A 21,787-nucleotide genomic window follows, 5' to 3' on the forward strand; every position below is an offset into this window, starting at 1 on the left:
CTACATAACAATTTAAATGGACATACTTTGACACACTATTACTGCACGGAGAGTTTGTACAATTCGACTTCATAACAATATCACATCAACAATTATCTCATTGCTTATTCCTGTTATTTATTCTACAAAAATAAGCAAGGAATGACAGGGATAATACAATTTTGAAAAAATTAAACTCAAACACTGATTAATTGATCAGTTGGTTTGACGTTTCAGTGTCGAGGGCACGTAAAAATACTTCAAATGCAACAACAACAACACCCTCGCTCACGCACCCGTTCAGAAGCAGTTGTAGCCAATTCAGCGGTCTGGCACGGACCAGTGGTCTCTACCACTAGAGGCGCTAAAGAGCTCGTTCAACCCCTAACATTGGTTTAACGACAGTTCAACTTTGCGACATAGTCAAGCGATTTCTGACATGACGTAAATTGCTGTGTATCTGTAGGCTAGCGGACAGAATGTTCGTTTTTTAATGCTTATAACTTCAGAAAAATGTTCAACAAAAAAACTCGGAGGAACTTTCGGCAGAGAAAGGAGAACTCCAGTGATGAGGAGGAAGAGCAGAAGGACAATAATGCCGCAGGAGAACCTGAGAAAGGTCTGCCTGTCGTGAACAAGCCGCTGCGTCTGGCCCAGAACCGCGGCATCACCTGCAGCTCCAAGCGGGAATCGTCGCCTCCAAAGCCGCAGAGCAGTGACGAGGAAGACGGCGAGACGTTGGAAGTGACCAAAGAAATAGAAGAAAAAAATAAAGTCAACGAGAAGACAAATTCGATTCTCAGCTTTTCTGACGACAAAGACGGTAATGTTTATTTTGTCAAGGGTCAAACGATTGACTTACGTTTGAATGGGCGGTAGAAAAAAAATAATAATTGTGCTTTCTGTCACTATGTCAGCTGAGGAACCAACGTTTAAAGTGAAAAAGTCCTGTGAGAAATCTGTGCTCTTTCAAGTTCGGAAAAAGGAGACTTTACCTGCCAAGACCACCAACAGCAAAGGTAGGTCATTGAGTGCTGTCAGGTTTGTTTGACCACTTTTAGAAACTTGTTGATTCAGTCTCATCTTGATCTTGGAATCTGTAGTCAACTCACTTAGGACTCAATTAGCTTTTTGATCATTGTAATGCAATCATGTAATGGTTTACTAAGTTGGAACAGGTCTCACTTTTTTTTTTTTTTTTTTTTTTTTAACATTTTCTTTAAGTGAAAGTATCCCATTATCACTGTCTCTAAATGAAGGTCATGACATTACGGCTTCGCCACCTGCCCAGCACCACCATGATGTTGACAGCAGCAGTGATGACGAAAATGATGATGAAAGCTTTCAAGGCGATGTCATGTCTCCAGCTCCTAGTTCTGCATCAGACTCCAGCTACTCGGCTACTGACATAGGTATTATTTTGTGATGTATGGCTTTTTATGTTTGATTAACTCTTGGAGCTAGAGTTAATCATGACCCATGAGTGTTTCCTGTTTATATTTTATTCATAGGTGTGTTTTTGTCTCTGTCATTTTGTCCATATTATAGTCATCCCCAATGCTGAAGCGATCCAGGCAGCCAGGAGGAAGCGGAGTGCGATTCGAGCTCAGAAAGAGTTCATTCCCTTCAGCAAAGATGGCCAAAGCTCTGCTGGCAGCACCCCAGATCACTACAGCAAGGAGGATGATGAAGATAAAATTGATGATGATGATGATAATGAGCCAGATGATCATGAGAGACGAATTGAGTTTGCTCCACGACATAAGACCATCAAGGAGAGAATTGCAGAGAAACTTGGTAGTAGAGTCAGAAAATATTTGGCATATTAATGATTTTTCAGCAAATAATAATGGAAATATGATTTACTTTGTTTGCAGTGTGTTTTATTTTGAATGTTTTTGTGTAATCTAGGAGGAAGTGATGATGGCAGTCTTTCAGGGAGTGAAGGCGAGGAGCAGAAACTTTGGGAGGAGACACAAATAGGAAAGGGATTCAAGAGACGTCCGGGCGATCGGGTAGGAGACTGGCAGACACCTCGCTCTTTGTGTGATTTACTTTATTTTATTATTATTTTAAATATCACCTCTGTGATATAGAGTACCATTAAAAACACTCATATGATCAGTTGTGGTGAGGTAGGCAAGACAATTCTGATTTGTTTATGATGTGTGCGGTATCACCTCCATGTGAAATGTACTATTGCCTTGGTGTGACAGGAAATGGGAAACTCTAATTCATCAGTGATGGAAAAGAATAATTAAATAAAACTTTTGCCCTATAGGGCTTCAGACAGGCCTCACATCAACTGGTAGAATAGCCTCTCTTTGACTTGTGCTTTGGTCCACTTTGAATTCTGCCTTCTGCCATTCAACTTTGAAATGGCTTAACCCCTTTTTCTCTTTTCTCTTCACCTCAGAGCCCATCTGGCAGTGAATCTAGCCACAGCAGCAGGAGCAGCAGGAGCAGCAGGAGCAGCAGCAGCAGGAACAGGCAAGACAGACATATGCAAAAGAAAAGATCAGCAGGGGTCAGAGTCCCAAAGACCATCCCTTCAGTCAGTGTTTCATTGGTCAAGAAAAGGATCACCGGAAAGTAAGATTGTCTTTATTTTTTACTTATATTTCCTGTTTGTGAGTTTAGTGCGGCTAACGTTTTGAATGAACTATTTTCTTTGAAGACTAGACTCGTTGAAAGAGGTGTTCAGGGCTCGACAGGCAGTGATGAGAAGAATGGAGGGTGATGTTGAAAGTGCCAAAGCAATGGTGGAGAGTTTTGAGGAATCTTCTCCAGAGAAAAAGCTGAAGTTTTACAGGGACATGACCTTCTACGGACACAACCTGGTGGAGTGTCTACGCGAAAAGGTCAGGAAGTTTGTCTCCTACACATTTTCATGTATGATCTGTGTCAAGGGGTTGGTTTGGCCATTATAATACAAGATTTTCTAATCCAGCCCCTACATTACCAATTGTTACATTTAAATGAAAAATGTTGCAAAGTTGTACTTTGGATAACTTTCGTTGCAGTTGTGTTTATATATGCACTCAGCTGCGGTTGTTGTCATACAGTTGTTGTTATGCCTTCTTTTAAGGCATTGGTTTCAATATGTCCATCTGTAGAAAATGTAAAAAAACAAACTTAGGAATCAAGACGTCAATAGAAAAAAGGTCTTATTATTTGCATGTCCAGTGATTCCAAAAATGGCCCAAATGGCAGAAATTTATATAGATAAGATAGAATGATTTAAACCAATTCAAAAAATGGACTCAAAAACATAACAAATTGAAAACCATTTGCCTGGCGTCTCCAATTCCAATATTCACTGCTTCAACAAAATCCAACCTGGCCTTTGTCTGCCATCCAATTTGCACAGGTGTTCGAACCTTTTATGTGATACCAAAAACTGCCAAGGGAAACTAAATAAATAGATAAATAAAATAAATAAATACAAAATGGCACCTACAGTTGTATTTTACTACGCAAACTGCACTTTGGCTGCGGTTGTACACCTCTCTGCTATAGAGCACATCCAAACATTAGCATATTGCTTAGTTGTACAGTTGTGTTTGAAATCTTACTGCAGGCACTGCATTATCACTGCGGTTGTACACCCACCGACCAAAAGCTATGCTTGCTACGGCACTGCAGTAGTTTTGAAAGAGCCCCTGGCCCTGTTTTTGTTGCAGCTTTAATGAAACGTATCCCTTTCTGGCAGAGAACTACTGATTATTTGTTGGCTGAAGTTGCCTTGTCATGACAGGTTGTTGAGATCAACTCACTGGAACTGGAGCTGCATTCTCTGCTGTCTGAACACATGGAGGCACTGTTGGTTCAGAGACGACAGAGGATCAAGGAGACGGCCGACCGTCTGCAGCAGCTCAGTTGTAAGAACTGTCTTTATGTGTGTCTTTGTAATTCGATCAGTGAAAGTTATTCCATTGGTTTCCTAACTATTGTTATTGTTATTTTTGTAGATAGCTCAGATGCACAGGACACAATCTGCACTAGTGAAACAGAAGCACAAAGGTGAGTGTAATCCCAGTCAAGAAATGAAATACTACTGCAGTTGTTTGTAGAGATTTACTCTTTAATTTATTAACTAATTATGAACAGACTTATTATTTTTTTTTAAAAATCCAGTAAAACTATGCTGAAATTGTATATTACAAATGCTTTCAAAATTAATAGATTTTTATCTATGCAATATGGGCTTTACAAATGTTTTATATTTTGCTGAATTTGTCGGACATTTTCGTGTAGGCCAGATTTTGATGGACCTGGAGACACAGAGCTTCCAGCAGAGGAGGAGGAGCTGCTTCAGAAGAAGAAAGGTGAGAATAGAAATCTCTTCAGTCAGTCAATTTCAGCTGGAGCCGGTGTGGACAATCCGGCCTGCCTGACGGCACATTCTGTATTTAGGGTGAACGCTCGCATCCTCAGTTAAACCAACAAAGAAGAAGGTGGACGAGGTATCCAGGTGTGTGTGTGCAGGCCACTGTAGTGCACTGGCCAGCTTGGCATAGGGAGTGAATGAGCTTTGCAGTCTAAAATCTGACCACTAGATGGTAGAATTTTACATACTGTTCCTTTAATGTCTCTACAAACTACCATACGACTGTCTGAGGATGCCTCTAAAGACAGTTTCACATTGAGTAAGAAATAATGTATAAGAAAAGGAGTTGGTTAAGAGAGTCTAGTATTTTATTTATTGATTGATGTCTTTTTTTGTGGGCAGGGCTTTATTGAAACAGGACAGTTTCCCAGACCTGTGCAAGTAATGTAAGGGTTGAACCAGTCCACACGCAACCCCAAAATTTCCAAAAACTTGAAAAATTATTGGTGCAATGTTGGTTTTTGCAGCGAGGTAGTACATGAAAAAATTTGGTAGGTAATTGACCGCAAAACACACCAAGTTTACCAAAATGATTTTGATGGCTTTTATCTTCAGTTTGTCCCCACTCGTCTTTTGCCCTTGCTCCCCGTCTCCTGGACGGGGCCGCCGCAGAGAGATCAGTACTGAGAAGTAGCAGTACAAAAAGATGCAAAACATGGGCACAATGAGGACCAGATCAAGTTTGGACTCTGGTGTAAAAATCTTGAGAATTGCTGTGCCAGCGTAGATACACCAGCATAGAACACACTGCATCACCTTGTATTTCAGGGGCTTCAACCTGGAAATTGGACACAGAACAGTGACGCACAGTATCACTTCTGACCTCAAAGATCCAAAAATCAGTGTGAACAGTTTACCTCAGGTAGAGATGAGGGTGCACCACCGCAGTGTAACGTTCCACGCAGATGGAGCACTGGAATATGGGTCGAGCCATCCACACCATACCGATCAGCAGTTTGAACAGGACGGAAAAGAAGGTCCGATGTGGCTGAAATATCCACCCAGCGTGTCGTTGCATGTCTTCTTCAGATGCGAAGGTACAAAGCAGCTGAATCGGCAGGACCAAACAGTACGTCAGCTCAGAAACCGCCAGGCTCAGGTTATAGAGCTCTGATGACAGCATCTTCGTTGTTCCTTTACAAATGAGCCAAACCACCCAGAGATTGAGTGGGATGCCCACAGCAAAGTTTATCAGCAGAAAGACAGAGGAGATCGGTACTCCAACATTCCTTCCCACCGGCATGAATATGGAGCAATCCCCCGACGAGGCATTGAGCTCAGTTTTATTTTCTTGAATTCGGTACATTGTGCTATTAGATCTTGCAAGTAGTGCTGAGCTTCAAATCCCTTGTCGTCCTGCCACTAAATGCACTTCACACACTTGTTTCACCGTCCTTATTGGGAAAATAATGCTCAACATGCAAATACCTTCATTTGAATAAAGACTGGTTAGCTGTGTGTTGAAATTCTCCATGACCACCTGTTCTCCATATCTGCCTTTTGGTTGCTTTAACTTTTGTAGCAGCAGGGTCAGTCAGATTTGCTGACCCACCCACAAATGATAGGGTAGGGCTCCTCCATCATTTATAAAGTTTGAATATACAATCAATAAACATATAGTAGATGTGCTTGTAAATCATTTAAAGTGTTTCCTAAAATCTGACAACATATAATATTAATGCAATCTTTCTCTTGACCTTCTTTTCTTTTCTCACTGCCGACCGCCGCAGATGAAATCTTGCTGAGGTCTCAGGAATTATTTTCTGACGTCCAGGACGAGTTCTGTGACGTTAAGAAGATTCTGTCGCGCTTCGAAGAGTGGAGAGGATTTTACTCTGACTCGTACCACAGCGCCTACATCTCACTCTGCTTGCCCAAGTTGTTGAACCCGATCATTAGACATCAGCTGCTGGCGTGGAACCCACTCAGGGTAGGCAGGATCCACGTGGTGTCTACACACGGACGACATCACTTCCTGTGTGATGCTGTGTTTCTAGTATGAGTGAATGTTTGTGTGTTTTTAGGACACTACTGGCGACCTCGAAGGTCTCCCATGGTTCACGGCGGTAGAGACTTTTTGTCACGGCCATGGCCACGAGGAACTTGAGCACACAGACAGACAGATGCTGTCTACAATTATAGAAAAGAGTGTTCTTCCCAAAATGACAGGTAATTATAGTCGGGCAGAGTCCAACCACAAAGCTCTGACATAGTGAAATGAAAGCAGCACACACTCTTGACTTTTTTTTTTTTTTTTCACTTCTAGCGTACGTACAGCTGGTCTGGGATCCTGAGTCGAGCCATCAGTCTGTCTGTCTATCAAACATCTGTCACAAACTGAAGGAGGACTATTCCATCTTTGAAGGAGAGCACAGTAAACCAGTCAAGGTGCACACAATAATATAGACCAGTGTTGTTGTTTTTTTTGAGCCACAGCACATTTTTTTACATTAAAAAAAAAACAAAAAACGGCACCTCCAACCAAAAATACTACAAAATGACACTTTTTAGCCTAATAATGACCATATAGTCTTTCCATTTGTTTATACTCAATGTGCAACCTGGACCTGTTTAGATGCACACAAGGCTGATTTCCTGGAAGGAAAATAGGCTCACATTCCTTTTGTGGCACAGTCACTCCACGATGGAATGTGATCATTTTTTTTAGACCGATTAAGTGAAATTGGACAATTTTCCAGGCCACACCTGACAGTACACTAGTTGACAAACACTGATATAAACGGCCAGTGTTGCATCTTTAAACACTAAAACTATAACTGTAGTGATGCTACTGTCTAAACATTTCCTCCTGTTGTGACTCTGCTGTAATGTCCCACCCAGGCGTTCCTGGAGTCTGTGCTTGGCAGACTGAGGAGCTGCGTGGACGAGGACGTCTTCATCCCCCTGTATCCCTCAAAGTCAGTTTTTTTTTTCTTCTTTCACTTTTAAGGCCCGCTGTGTAATATTTCAAAGTGATTTCATTTGTTCCTCCACACATCCATAGTAACGTAATGGATTAACATGATCATGTGTGTTTTTTTAACCATTATTTATTACCATCATTTAAGTAAAATGAATTCAGTTTCACTAAAACATCAACATTTCAGGTTCCTGAGTGACCCGTCGTCTCCCCAGTGTCAATTTAGGAATCAACAGTTCTGGACAGCTATAAAAGTACATTTCCCTTTCTTACTCTTTTCCTAAAAAAAAACATACCATTGTTTGTGAAGCTGCCTTTGCTTATCCAGGATCATTTCTTGTTTATGTCAGCTTTTTGGTAACATGGGAAAATGGGATTTGCTGCTGCCGGAGTCGCTGTTGAAGGAACTGATGTTGGACAAACTGCTGAACCGGTACCTGATGATTACCCTCGGCAGTGAGACACAGCACAATGGTGCCGTCCGTGCATCCAGAAAGGTTTTTATATTCATCTTTATAGCTGAATGCATTCACTTTATTGCCTGTGTAATTAACTGCAATACCATTTCAATGGTTTAAAAAAAAATCCTGCATAATTATTTTGTTGTGTGTTGTGTCTAGATAGCAGATGGTTTGCCGTTGTCTTGGTTGAGTGGACAGACCAGTTGTTTGCCTCAGTTCAACAATTTCAGGAATCTTCTGGTTCAGAAAATTCATACCATTTGCAAAGACCAATCTCCTGAAGACCCAAATACCAGGTAATGAAAATGGCTTCAAATCTTTAAAAGCTCTACAAACTCGATCTTTAGTTCCTTATTCATCAAATGAGCGTGTACAAAAATAACTGCTTTGCCTTATTCTCCTATTAATAACTAAATGATTGTCTAATACCAGCTGTTTTAACTGCCGTACATATATATTTGTCTGAGCCAGACACCTGTACTTGTAACTGCTGCTCAGGTCTTCTGTGGTCGAGGTGCTGCAGATTTTGAGCAAGATCCGCTGCAATGATTTGATCATGGCTGTGGCGGGAAAATACCACCTTGAGGAAGTCGTCTACTCTCAACAGCTGCTCAATCAGGAAGCAGTATGAACGCAGTAAGACGGAAATTAAGATGGATCCACCAGCAAATACAGTCCTCTCTGCCTCTTTTCATTATTGAAGCCATTTCCTTTGTACTGGGTCATTTTGCTGTCCTTGTATAGTGATATTTGGTTCAGAATGTATGTATTTTTTACAAATAAATACTTGGATTTTGTTAAGATGTGAAGATTCTGACTTTTAAGTTAGAAATTGCGTCGGAGAAAATAGTTCTCTCTGTCTATTTCTTGTGGTTATTGTAAAGCAAGACCAAGTGTCAAGTTTGGAAAGTTGAAAACAAAACAAAAAACAACTAAAAAAAAAAAAATGACCTGAATGACCCAAACTTAAGTGTGTTATTCAAAACAAATTCTGTTTAGATAGTCACCTGGACAATATAATTACTTCCCTGTCAGCTCTTTGACAGATGCAAACGAGTGCTGTGGACACCTGGGCAGTTGTTGTTTTCCCTTTGCACGTTAGCCTCCTCATGAACTGAAGAGACAACATCACCAGTTTGTGTGAATGTACTAAACAAATCATACAGTGACAGCTCACCTGTGACAACCTGTCAGTCAATAACAGTTGAGTTTTTCTCGAGGTGTGTTTTGGATGGTTACATAAATTAGCTGTTTCAGGCCTCCAAAAGACAAAAATGTAATTAATCACTCATGAAATGTACAATATTATGGTGTCACCAGTAAAATGTTTGCCATTAGAATACCCAAATACAGTGATATTTACTTTGTTTTTGCAAATAGGACAATTTCCCAACACTACATGCAAAATGAGGTAAGGGCTAATTCACAAACTATTCAAAAATGTTGAAATTCCAAAGATATGAAAAACCTCTTGGAGTGTGCTATAAGGAATATAGCACACTCCAAGAAGTATCTACTAGTTATTAGAAGTAGAACTTTGCATTGAGTGACACAAAAATCACCTGAGCTAATAGAAATCCTGTCAGAGGTCAACCAATGCACATCAAAACAAAACAGAAGTGATAAGTTAGGGCAGCAACCGGACTTGTTTAATTTTATTGTAGTACACTGCAAAGAAAAACACCATCAAAGAAAAGTTCTCATACATTTGATTCAAACAGCTGTCAGGCCTAGATAGGTTTCATGAAGCAGTTCATGACACTTTTTGAACACTTGATTTAATGTGTTTTCTTAAAACACGATTCAGATTCAGGAAAACTAGACAAACAAAACCTACAGCAAATAAAGCCAGAAGGTGTTGAAGCTACCAGGCAGAGTCAGGCAAAGGACAGAAGCGTAGATGAGCACGCTTACACACACACACACAGAAGATTTCTATTCTTGCTTGGAAACATCACACCAGTAAAAAAAGCAGCACACGTGGAGATCATGAAGCGAGTAACCATCTTTATCAGTTTAACACTGTCAGTCACTTTACTAACTCACAGAAGTTGACAGTTTGTTTTGGTCCAATACTTTGTTTTTTTTTTAATAATCGGTCAACAGGCTGAACCAAGACAGTCTTAAATTTTTCAGTCTTAACTAGAATCCTATCAGTTCAGAACCACCACATCTATTTTCTCTCTGTTGCAGATACAGAGACAGCTCACTAAATGCTATTTTCAACTAAATAAAGGGGTATATGGTAAACATGTTCAGCCAAGACTTCTGCTCTCCTCTAAAGTTATTAGGATCAGTTGTTATTAGGATCAGTTGTTATTAACATGAATGATTGCTGAAAAAAGGAGTACGGTGTGATGGTTTCAGGAGAGTATTCAGACAACGGAGAACTGGATGCCGTGTTTGTTGAGGCGGTTGATCAGTGTTGTTTTCGCAAAAGCAGCTCCAGGGGTGTACACGCCTCCTCTGGAAGGGAAATACCAGTAGATGGTCAAAATAAATCAAGCTAAGCCACATACTCATGAAAATTAGGAAATAATCCCAGAGAGAAGTAAGGCAAAGTCTCTATGCCTTCTCGGCAATAAATAATCTCACTGTTGTCTTAATTAAAATAAACTTCTTCTTTTTTTAACCTGTATTTATCTTGTGCTAAAGACGCATAGTGCATAAACTTATACTGACATCCTATGGCTGAAATGAGTAATACAACATCCATAAAAGATGACTAGACGATTGTGTTGTGGGTGGTTTACATCTACCTAAAATAAGTATATATATTTTTTATCTTCATCGTCCCTTTGCAGAATATCTTTTGCAACAGAGTGTTGGATCACAGTTGAAACGAATGTCCTTGTTGGGTTACGCAACAAGGACAGTTTGTTCTAATGAAATCTTTGGAGCGATTACTCACGTCTTGGGCAGGGCAGCTGGTTCGTTGAGGACAGTTAGAGCAGCCTGCACCATGGCGATGGGTGTGGCCACATATCCAGCCTCTGCATAAGATGTAAATGGTGAACAGGTTAAACAGGCACGGTGGGTTCATTCATTCTGCAACGAGACACATAGTCAAGAAAAAAGGTTTTCCCTGACAAAAGTGCCGACATCTTGTGCCAGAGATCTTCTCCTAATTCTAGCAGCAGTCAAGAAATAAAAATACAATTCTAAAAGGTACAGTTTGTAAGGTTTAATAGCATCAAATAGTAAGACAGCTTTCTTTCACATAAAAGCTGTTATATCAATGTGAAAATAAAGAAATCTCAAGCAGACCCACGTTTTGGGCGACTGGAGAAACATGATAGCATCATTTGGATGTCTTCTTGCAATTGGACCAGCTCTTTATGCAATTTTCAATCAGAAAAATGAATGTTGAAATATACATACACGTGCTCATGCATTTGAAGGGTTGCGTAACGGGACCCTTAATATGAAATTTAGAAAAAAATATCTTGCATCTTTATTGTATTATGTAGACTTGGACTTAAACAAATTATCATATCTATCTGTCATGTGCAAAGCATAAACCCAATTAAATTGTGTTGCATGTGGCTCAGGACAGAAAATAAATGTAAAGTGCAAAGATGTTTTCATAGATTTTTTAGATTCTGTTATTTTTAAACGAGACATAGGAACAGAATTTTTGCACCTTGTGACTTTAAAAGAAAAACTAAAGAAAAGCACCGTGACCAGTACTAAGGGAGAGGATGAGAAGATGTAACGTGTGTTCGGATCAAATCCTAGTATTACACACAGAGAACTTTGACTTGCTGTTACCTGGACCCTGAACCAGGATGCGGATTTTGCCATTTGGTTTTCCCTTTGTGGGGTCCTGCTCCTCTGTGTAACCCTCTCCATAGAAGGCAAACTGGAAGGATGACTCGTCCATCTAACGTAACACACACACACACACACACACACACACACACACACACACACACACACACACACACACACACACACACACACACACACACACACACACACACACACACACACACACACACACACACGATAGATTAGCTAATCGACGGTGATCTTTTTTTCATAGTCAAGACAAAGTTGAGTGAATGCACCTCACCTGTTTCTTGGTTGGTCCTGCTTTGGAGAAGAGTCCGAAGGAAAAGAGCTCGGGATACTGGGAAAACGCGGGAAGAACGTGAGCACCACAACACTTCTTAGGACAAGATTTGTTTATGTATATTGACCAATAACTGTGACATAAGACTCTGTATTGTCATATTGTTGTTTTTTTTTGTTGTACCTTTATGAGCAGCGTACGTCCGAAACTGAACTTGACAAAGAACCAGAAGAGCATGCCAGCAAACATGACTTTCAGGACGTTGCCGAGGCTCCCAATCCCTGCATAGGCTCCATACTGAACCTGAGGTTCACAACAATAACTGTTCATTTACTTTACTTGTCAAATAATAAATTGACTGGTAGGTTGATTGACCTTCACTACACAACAGCAGGTGCTGTTAACAAGCCCCTGTAAACATTTTTCTTATATCAAATTTCAACAAATTCCAGTGTAGTATTAATCTAGTATTAATTCTGTTGTTCCACTTGATCTTCTATTTTTCCAATACCAGTTGTCATTCTTAATATTGACCAACTAAAGCATAACAGTTCGGTGTTTTTCAGACTTCATATGACCAAACAAAAGTATGTGTTTTTCCCCCCTATTTTATACCAACGGATCGTTGTAATTGTTACTCATTGGGACGTAAAAAAACAATAATGGGGAAAAACTGACCGGTGTGGCCTGGTGCTCCTCAACCAGGTAGCGCTGAGTTCTTTTCACGACAGAGGGGTCAGAACCCATGAAGGGCACTGTGTACTGCTGGATCTCATCACTGAAGAACAAGGCACTCCTACACACACACACACACACACACACACACACACACACACACACACACACACACACACACACACACACACACACACACACACACAGGTAACAGATTCAGAGAAAACTGATTTTTCATGAGTCTGCAGTGTTCATGTGAGACAAACTGATATAGCGAACGCTTGTGGCATTAAAACTTGGAGAGGTTAGTCGGTTATTCTGTAAAATCATCTGCATGTTACATGATCAGATCTTTAATCTACTATAAACAAAGCAACTTTTCACTGAGTTGACCAAAATTTATATTCATTTTATTTTATCATTTTTTTAAAAATAATATTTGCTTTATTTATTATATTTTAAGATGCCACATATTTTAACAATAGATGTGCTACACAAAGCTGTGGTGCTCCCTCATTTACTGTGAGAGAAGAAATTACCCCCGTGTGCACCATGAACGGGATGAAAAATATGTCATTTGTTGTGAAAGACCCAATAACAGAATTCCTGTACTTACCGGCGTTTAAGCCTGGAGCCAACGCTGGGGAGAGGTTTGTGGTTGAACTGCCTTCTGATACGCAGGAGGGTATGACTGTCGGCAAATCCGTGGACGGCAGACTGCCATGTGCCGTCATGGATGCAGCCACCCTGGCAATGAGAGAAACGCAGGAGGAAGCACACACACACACACACACACACACACACACACACACACACACACACACACACACACACACACACACACACACACACACACACACACACACACACACAGAGGAATTACATTCAATTACGTATACAGCCAATAAACAAGAAAGAGTGACAATCAGGTGACAGGGCAGCAATCAGGGATTAGCCTGTTGTGTGGACCGTTGGGTCACACAGTTATTTACCTCAGATCCTGCTTTGACGGTAAGGAAGCTCTCTACAGCAGTCAGAGTGCCTACACACACACACACACACACACACACACACACACACACACACACACACACACACACACACACACACACACACACACACACACACACACACACACACACACACACAGTATGAGACCGTTGAGTGCAATAAGGAGAAGTGCCGCATAAAACTCCAGGAGAAAAGAGCACTAATGGCACAGTTTGCTGTGAGGTTGTTGTGTGTACCCTTAAACTGGTCTCTGGTGTAGAGGACCCCCATGTCTGCAGGTATGGAGTCGAACCCGCAGCTCCCGATGATGTACACGCCTTTCTCGGCTGCCTGGTTGCTGTAGTTCAACTGCATGCCCTCCAAAAACTAAACATACACAGTTGGAAACATCAAACATGTCACACACAACTGCTGTCACAATGAATGCACCTTGTTTATCTTTCAGAAAGTCCTCTTAAGCAACATGTTGTGTGGGCACGTCTGTGTTTCAGTGTGTTTTTCTATACTTAACAAAGTGACATCTGGTGATGACGGAAAAATGTCAGAGAGCCAAGAGACAGATAATTTTAACCAGCTAAAGTCAGCATGCCTTCCATTTAATCTCAGCACAAACACAACAAAGCTGAATGTTTGGATGTCTAAGAGGTGAGATAAAGGGATTAGCGATGAATGCCGAGCAGAGAATGACAGTAGTGTTCAATGTCACAAGGGAGGCTCTCTTCTACTGATTTGAAATGCATGCATTAATTGCATATTTAGAAAAACTTTTCAAAACTGATGTTGCAAATTTAAACAAATTCTAAAAGTTGTTTCAATTTCATTCTCATATTCTTACTCTAATTTCCACATGAACGATCCTCAATTTATTTTCTGTCTATTTGATAATTGGTCACTGAACTTAAATTACCATTAATTAAATCAAAAGTTAAAGCGTTTTCCGGACATTCTTTATCATGGAACGGCATCCACGCCTGGCTCGTAATGTGTTTTCGCCACCTCAACACCCAAAAACATGAGTTTTGACTTAGTTCAATTTCCCCATTGGAGAGAACACTTAATTCTATTAAGTCAAGTGATATGTCAAAGACAGGTCTGCAGACAAATCAGTTCAGGGTTATTTTCATGACTTAAGAGGTTGATGCCTGTTGGTTTTCCTACCTGAGGCTCTCCACTGATGTCAATATGATGAGCTCCATTCTCCACACAGGCTTTGATTACGGGCTCACCAAAGAATCTGTACTAGAATACACAGAAACACAGATGCATTTTTAATATTTTTTTCCCGCTCCAGTTGAGGAATTTTTTGTCAGTTTGAAGAGAAACTAAAGGTTTGTGATGTTTGCTGAACTTCCAGTTGTGGTGCTCATTTAATCACCATCTGCATATGTCAGACAGTTTCTGTTTGTGGTTGTTGTTTGGTTTTCTTTGTTTGTGTGCTATAGTCACTTGTGTCCAACTAAAACTTCTTTTCATTCTTTGTTAAAAATACAGTGTGGTCTTTCTTGGCCAGGCAACAACAGTGCACTGTGCTGATGCGTCAAATGGATCCAAATCATTTTTAATTCAACCGTGTGCCTCAGTTTTTAACCTACCAGCTAAATTGCTGCTGCTTTTCAATGGCAGAGGGGCAATTTGGTTTGAAATAGGAACCTGAATGATGCGCATTACACAAAGCTGTGGTGAAAGTCTACTGTCAGCTCTGACCTAAATACAATTTGACTTATTGTGAGCCGAAAGTCAGTGGTCCTCTTTGTTTAAATGAAGGCAGCTCTGTGTGTATGAGAGTGTGTGTTCGAGGGAGGAAGCCAGAGACACAGAGAGGGAGTTTGGCCCCACATTTCTGTGGAGTTGTCGACTTACAGGCCCAACACAGTTGAGAACAATCACAGCCTGTTTGCACATGGCTGCCAAGGAGTCGGGTTCTCCTACATCTGCCACAATGATGTCCACCTCCGACCTCAGCTCAGGCCTACCTGCATGCACATAAAAACACAAGTCTATTAAAATACCCTTGTCAGTTACACACTTGTCAGATGTGAAAAAATGTGCATATCTAGATTTGAATGAATAATCCCCAAACTATCAAAAGGTTTAAATTGTCCTTTATCTTGAAGTATGGCATTTCCAAATGTGTCAGTTTATGGAAACAATCAAACTGCACGTGTGACTGTTCAGTGCATGGAAGCAGACAGCTGGGAGTGCTGTGATCCATGGAGCCAGCACAAGGTTATATGTTCCATCAGCTGTTTCTCAGAGGATAAAGCCAAAGAGGGTGGAGAGACAACTGAACGTAATCCTCTGGAAACTCACATCACTCATAAATAGATCTAACTGTTCTATTGTTAGAGACATCATTTTGCATGACTGGGGTCTTGCACAGATACATGTACACGCAGATTGAGAGACGCATTTGCAAATAATTTTTCTACAATCATGATGAACGATGACGGAGAGCTGAAACAGGAAAAATTATGATCAAATTATTGTTTAAGGAACGGTTTGATTGATAAAAATATGCATTGTGATCTGATGTGATTATTTCATAATGAAATTATACAACCAACCTTTTCAAATATGACGCAAACTAATGATGATTAGTTAGCTGGTTTTACCACCTTAAACATCTGCCATCTTGCTATTATCAGAGAGCTGTGAGGTAAGTTTTTAGTTCAATAGTCCGCTGATGGTAAATTATTGTTCATGCATGATATTTAGAAGCAATGCCATTACTTCGAGGTTCGCGTTAATACTACATCTATGACTATCGGTGGGCTGATCTAAAATAGATAAGTACTAGACTGGATTTGGCAATCATTTTACCTTTAACCGTATTATCCAAATAATGCGACAATCAGCACAAATCTACACACAGAATCAACTCAGCAGTTCAAATAATTTGAACCTAAAATACATTATTAAATAACTTCTAGATATAATAGACATCGCTATGCAATTCCAGTAAAAACAAACAAACAAAAAAACCCAATTCATATTCATACTGAGGACTCCAGCGGCCTGCTCCAGAACTTTTTCTAGCTTCTGCTTGCTCCGTCCAGCTATGGCCCACTTCAGGGTTCCGTTGGGACCTTCGGACACAGTGCGGGCTACTTCCTCAACCACAAACTGTCCCGTGAAGCCAGACGCTCCGAAGATGACCAGGTGGTAGGGCCTGTTGGAAGTCGTTTCAATACGAGCCATAGTGACGGCAATCACACCGATAGTCGCTGCACCTTCACCCCTCTGTCTGTCAGTCTGACAGGGAGGAGGAGGACTTCGTGCGGTTTTGACGCCTCTGCGCTTTGTCTACTTCCGTAGCAGCGTTGAGCTAATTATTCGTAACAATAGCAACGTTTTCAGCGGCCACTGTAATTTCGTACCAACACATCACATGATACGATCATAACTTTTTTTTCTTGTATGTATGTCTGGTAAAAGCTTTAAAACAAAAGAAAAGACAATTATGTTGTAAGACTGTGCAACGCGTTTCCGGGATTTGATGCTGACATCTAATTGGCTTTCACCTCGGTGACGTATGGATGAAGTCATCCACATGCGCCTGCATCACCACGAGCGTTCCCGTTACCAAATGCGGGGTCGCCATGCAGAAGGCTCAATGTCATGGATGTGTACTGGTAAACAAGCTAACTATAAACATAAGTAAATCGCAAATACAACTGGATCTGTATTTCCTACAATCGCTGTTGTAAGGTAAGTCAGTTTGTATTGCATTAAACAGATTTTAGTTCAGTGACGCACGACTAGCTTCTCGGCTAACAACTGTTCTTGTGTCAGTGAACTGCACGTTTTGTCCCGGATTACATGGACCTTTCTGCATTCTCATTTTGCAAACACCAAAGGTTGTGAACATGTTTATTGCTTATCACACCAATGTCTTGCGTGGGCGATTATTTGCCGTGACATTATGTTTTTCTGTGTGTTGAGTATAATTTTGGTTCACTTAGAAACGCACGTTTAAAGTGATTTTCGTCATGATTTTGCTCAGTTTGACTAAAATTTTCTCATTCGGTCATTTCAAAATTTCTTGGGTTGTTATTTAGTCTCATTAGCGAATGAGTGACTCAAGTTTTGTTTTAACTGCTGTCATGACTTCTAATAATTGTTTATATCTTTTTCCCCCTTCAGGGCTCAAAACAAAACTCCCTTCTTTATCCGTGTGATCACATTGAGGTCCACAATGTCAACCCACTTTTGCAGAGTGGTGGAGTTGATGCGCTTTGCTTGCTGCCGGACTATCAGAGGTAGATCTTGTCTGCGCAAGGCAGCTCTGGCCCCCGTGGCTTCCAATGCACTGTGTTTTCACGGGGTTCCCGACCTTCAGAGAAGAACCTACAGCCTGGACTCCCTTTCCTCGGGCCATGGTCGACCCACATTTGGTTCAGTCTGCCAACAACACGGTGCAGAGAGGATGTCACCTTCTTCAGCGCTTGCACACAGAAACTTGTCTGCTGTGGCTTTACAGGTAGACTGCTTCATCTGACTGTGCAGGGCTTTTGTTTTAGTTCCTTTTTTGGTTGTGATCCTTTGTAGTCTGCTGTACTGTTCTGTGTAGAAATGGCAATAAACTGCCATTTAACTTGAGCGAAGAGTTGTTTTTTTTTTAAATTAATATTAATGTTCTACGATTTTGGTCATTATAATAATAATGTCAATGTATTAAATCTGCTATTTTTTTTCTCTTTGTGCAAACTGAATCACCCCCAGGAACAACGTCGTCCTCTTTGTCGCTTTGACTTCTTGGACCTTGGTGAAGTGGAGGAGAATGTACGCCGTGCACAGGCTTGTAAAAAAATGAGGCACTTTATTGTGGATCCAGACCTAGCTAATTTGGTAACTCAGCATCTACAACCAGAAAACTCCAAATCGGTCATCTTGGAATGTAACCCAGGTATGCAACTGACAACTCCGAAAACAAAATTCAGTTACTATTTTATACTTTAATTTTAATCCCTTTTATTGAAAAAAAATAAATCATATGGACTTCAAAAATGGGTGCAATTATTAAAATAGTTTCATTTTTTCCTATGTTGTGTTTTCATGATTCTGCACAGTATTGTTTCTTGCCAGTCAGTTAACCAATAAGCTTTGTTTCATTGTTTTTAGGTCCTGGTGTGTTGACAAGAACACTGCTAAATGCTGGAGCTCAAAGAGTTGTTGCTCTTGAAGGGGATAAATACTTCCTGTCTGACCTACAGGTAACACAATGATTATATTGAACAATTTTCACATTTTTACTTAATTGAATATTATTGAACATTAATGAAACAGGCTAATCCAAATGGGTACATAATATTGTTGTGTTGTTGTATATATTTGCTTTATTTCTCTGTTTTTGTTGTAGGAGTTAGAAGGTCGTCTTGATGGTCAGTTGGAAGCGGTTCACTGTGACTTCTTTAAACTCGACCCCATTGGATCTGGAAGCCTAAAACCCCCTGTTATGTTCTCTGACAAATTGTTTACTGACCTGGGAATATCAGAAAGTAACTGGACTGATGGTGAGCAAGAAAATCCTTTGTTTGCACACTAAAAAAAGTTTATCATATCAAATGCAAAATATTTGGCACAATTTAATCTTTTGTTTACATGACAACAGTAAAAACCTACTAGATCAAAATGTTGCATGCAAAAACTCCATACGGAATGGTCACTTTCATCACAATTTCTATCACAATCACATTGTTTTTTTGTGTTAAATGTGTAATTGGTGCATGTTTTTCTCCCCAGACATCCCAATAAAGGTGGTGGGCTTCCTTCCTCAGAATAAAGAGCGCAGCCTGCTGCTAAAGACGGTTTATGCTTTATTTGAACGGCTTTCTATATATAGATATGGAAGAGTGGAGCTCAACCTCTTCATCAGCGAAAAGGAATACCTGGTAAATAATACGATTTTGTTTTCACTTATATATATGATAATTGACTTGATTGGAGTGTGGTGTGTTCATCTTGTCTACTGTGAGGATGGAGTTGGTCACACTGATGTGACCACACTAAAGTTTTAAACCATTTGACATCTGATTTGGTCAGTGCCAGTGTCAGCCAACATATCCACAAAGGTTAATTCAGGAAATGCAAAAACTGTTTATTTTTTCTCTTCAGAAATTGGTTTCACGTCCAGGAGAAATGATGAACTACAGAGCATTCAGTGTCCTGTGGCAGATGGCCTGCGAGATTGAACTACTACACAAGGTACAGAATATTAGTGTAAGATAAAAAATCTACAACGCAAGGCTCAGAATACTAGTGTTATTACATAATATATTGAAGCCAGAAGCCATTAAAAAAAGGTACCGGTAGTTGTTTGCATCACACCAGGAGCCATAATGAATCCATAAATGCTGGAGACATACATTTACCTCCAGTTTCACATCTGTGCAGGAACCCTTGGAGTCCTTTGTGATGTCTTCGAGACGCAGTGGTCACACCTCAAGGAGCAAAGTAAGAACCGCAGGCATTTTGCATTGAAATGCATAGTTGATTTTTACTGAAGTCTTCTAGTCGTCTAAAATCTCTAATTTTGTACTGTTCAATGCTTCTTTCCTTCAGCTCCCAAACAACAACCTGTGCCTGGTCCGCCTGCGTCCACGTGCCAGCCTCTTCTCTGCTGGCCTCACGGTTTCTAATGCCTCAACTCTGCTCATGATGATCAAACAGTGTCTGGCAAAAAGAAAGGTCAAACTAATCGACAGACTCAAGTAAGCAATGACACACGTTTGCAGTTTGTGCAATTGTCAAGTTTCAAGTTAATTACAGAATGGAGCTACAAATTGTAACTTGGCAATTATGATGTTTAGTTTAACTGTGTGTATCTTCTTTTTTTCACCATCTTATACATTTTATATCTTTTTTTTTTTTTTTTTTACAGTCTCTGGTCTCCAGACAGTGGGAGTAAGTTGTTATCGGAGATGGGCATGCAGGAGGACATACTGACAGGCCACGTGTATCCAGAGGAATATCTGAAACTGTTCCAGCTGATGGACAACAGTCAAGAGTTCACTCAGAGTTGGCTTTATGAGGAGATTCTGGAGAACACACAGAGGGCGGGTTATGTTTAAGTATTTATAGATACCAAGTGTCAATGTACAGTTTTTTTTTTTAAATAAATCAAAATGATAAACTAAAAAAAGTATAATTTAATATGTGATGACAAATGTATATTTTTTTCTATTGAAGCCATACATGCAGAAACACAGAGTATTGATTGAAACCTTCGTTACTTAACTGAATTTGCCTCTGTGAGGAGTAACTTCATGGTGATTATTTGTGCAGGAGTGAATGAAAGACACGACCACCCTGGTGGTTGTGTCTTAATGTGGTTTTTATTGGGGCCCACTTGTTTTAGAGGGCTGATAATATAAATATCCCATTTTGTAGTCAATAACTGGTTGCACCATGTTTTAAATGGAATGGCAAAGAAAAGGCACATGGATTGTCCTTGTCATTTAAAAGACATTATTGTTATACTTTTGCGTTATAGGTGAATGGAACTGAAAGTAAAGCAATTTTTGTTCATCCATAATACTGTGAGAGAAGTTACACAGATCAAAACTCTGTGTGTATCTTACTCCCAAGCCTAACCAATGATGATTCTCTATCACATCACATCTTTTGTTTGTTTTTTCGCATTGATTTGAGTGTATGAAGGTATTGCAATATATAAAATGTATCGTCTTGAATTAAACAGGACACAGTTGAAACTGCTCTCATTTCCAACTTCAACTTTGAACTAAACACACACAGAAATGATTCCACTGCAAATCCCAGTGCATATATTATTAACCACTATGAAGGAGGAGTTGATATTTCAGAAATATGAATCAGCAACTTTTCTGGAGTATGCACGGCTATTACAAACTTTTCTCGTCTCGCATACCTGCTCCGTTTATGTATGTACATTTGACAGCGGGGTCGGAGCAGGAGCAGATAGTGTTTTGGTGACCCACCTCACAGGAGAAAAAAATATCATGCGATATGTGGAAAACGTCTTTCAATGTCAATTGAAAATGAACAAAAGCGTTACAACAAAATAGTTTTTTGTTTTTTTTTTAAACCGCACGGTTTTTAACTATTAAAATGACTCTTAAAAACACTTAAATACAGCTTGCTATTTTATGACTTACTGGCTATTAATATAATTTCTTCATGTTTCGGCGGGCCAGATTAGAAAGTTTAACTGGCCGCCTATGGCCCCCCGGGGCCGTAGTTTTCCCACTCCTGTAATAAAGGCAATTTATCAAGTTACTTTATTGACTGGTTGCAGT

General features: G+C 40.1%; 3 protein-coding genes across 3 annotated transcripts; 2 read left to right on the top strand and 1 right to left on the bottom strand.

Moving 5' to 3' along the window:
• Positions 1–395: 395 nt before the first annotated feature.
• Positions 396–8,551, top strand: gcfc2 (GC-rich sequence DNA-binding factor 2). The gene is made up of 18 exons (XM_076050022.1): positions 396–802; positions 897–998; positions 1,239–1,391; positions 1,528–1,776; positions 1,891–1,994; positions 2,396–2,571; positions 2,657–2,840; positions 3,737–3,860; positions 3,951–4,002; positions 4,237–4,307; positions 6,100–6,299; positions 6,394–6,538; positions 6,636–6,757; positions 7,211–7,287; positions 7,477–7,543; positions 7,640–7,786; positions 7,910–8,046; positions 8,249–8,551. Exons 1-18 carry the CDS (start codon positions 493–495, stop codon positions 8,379–8,381), a joined length of 2,553 nt encoding a protein of 850 aa, XP_075906137.1. The 5' UTR covers positions 396–492; the 3' UTR covers positions 8,382–8,551.
• Positions 8,552–9,377: 826 nt separating this feature from the next.
• LOC142904103 (saccharopine dehydrogenase-like oxidoreductase) lies at positions 9,378–16,922 on the bottom strand. Its single transcript, XM_076050024.1, has 12 exons — positions 16,511–16,922; positions 15,372–15,484; positions 14,670–14,750; positions 13,748–13,877; positions 13,493–13,542; positions 13,117–13,247; positions 12,504–12,621; positions 12,009–12,128; positions 11,826–11,882; positions 11,522–11,633; positions 10,662–10,743; positions 9,378–10,216 (listed from the first exon to the last, which is right to left on the bottom strand). Exons 1-12 carry the CDS (start codon positions 16,707–16,709, stop codon positions 10,126–10,128), a joined length of 1,284 nt encoding a protein of 427 aa, XP_075906139.1. The 5' UTR covers positions 16,710–16,922; the 3' UTR covers positions 9,378–10,125.
• Positions 16,923–17,066: 144 nt separating this feature from the next.
• Positions 17,067–21,223, top strand: tfb2m (transcription factor B2, mitochondrial). Its single transcript, XM_076050023.1, has 10 exons — positions 17,067–17,219; positions 17,655–17,991; positions 18,234–18,417; positions 18,633–18,724; positions 18,871–19,024; positions 19,254–19,402; positions 19,626–19,715; positions 19,905–19,964; positions 20,073–20,221; positions 20,392–21,223. The coding sequence occupies exons 2-10, from the start codon at positions 17,707–17,709 to the stop codon at positions 20,579–20,581; spliced, it is 1,353 nt and encodes a 450-aa protein (XP_075906138.1). The 5' UTR covers positions 17,067–17,219; positions 17,655–17,706; the 3' UTR covers positions 20,582–21,223.
• The last annotated feature ends 564 nt before the right edge of the window (positions 21,224–21,787 follow it).

The sequence above is a fragment of the Nelusetta ayraudi genome, unplaced genomic scaffold, assembly GCF_046127955.1.
Source record: "Nelusetta ayraudi isolate G7.1 ecotype Tasmania unplaced genomic scaffold, CSIRO-AGI_Nayr_v1 ptg000005l, whole genome shotgun sequence".
Classification (NCBI taxonomy): Eukaryota; Metazoa; Chordata; class Actinopteri; order Tetraodontiformes; family Monacanthidae; genus Nelusetta; species Nelusetta ayraudi.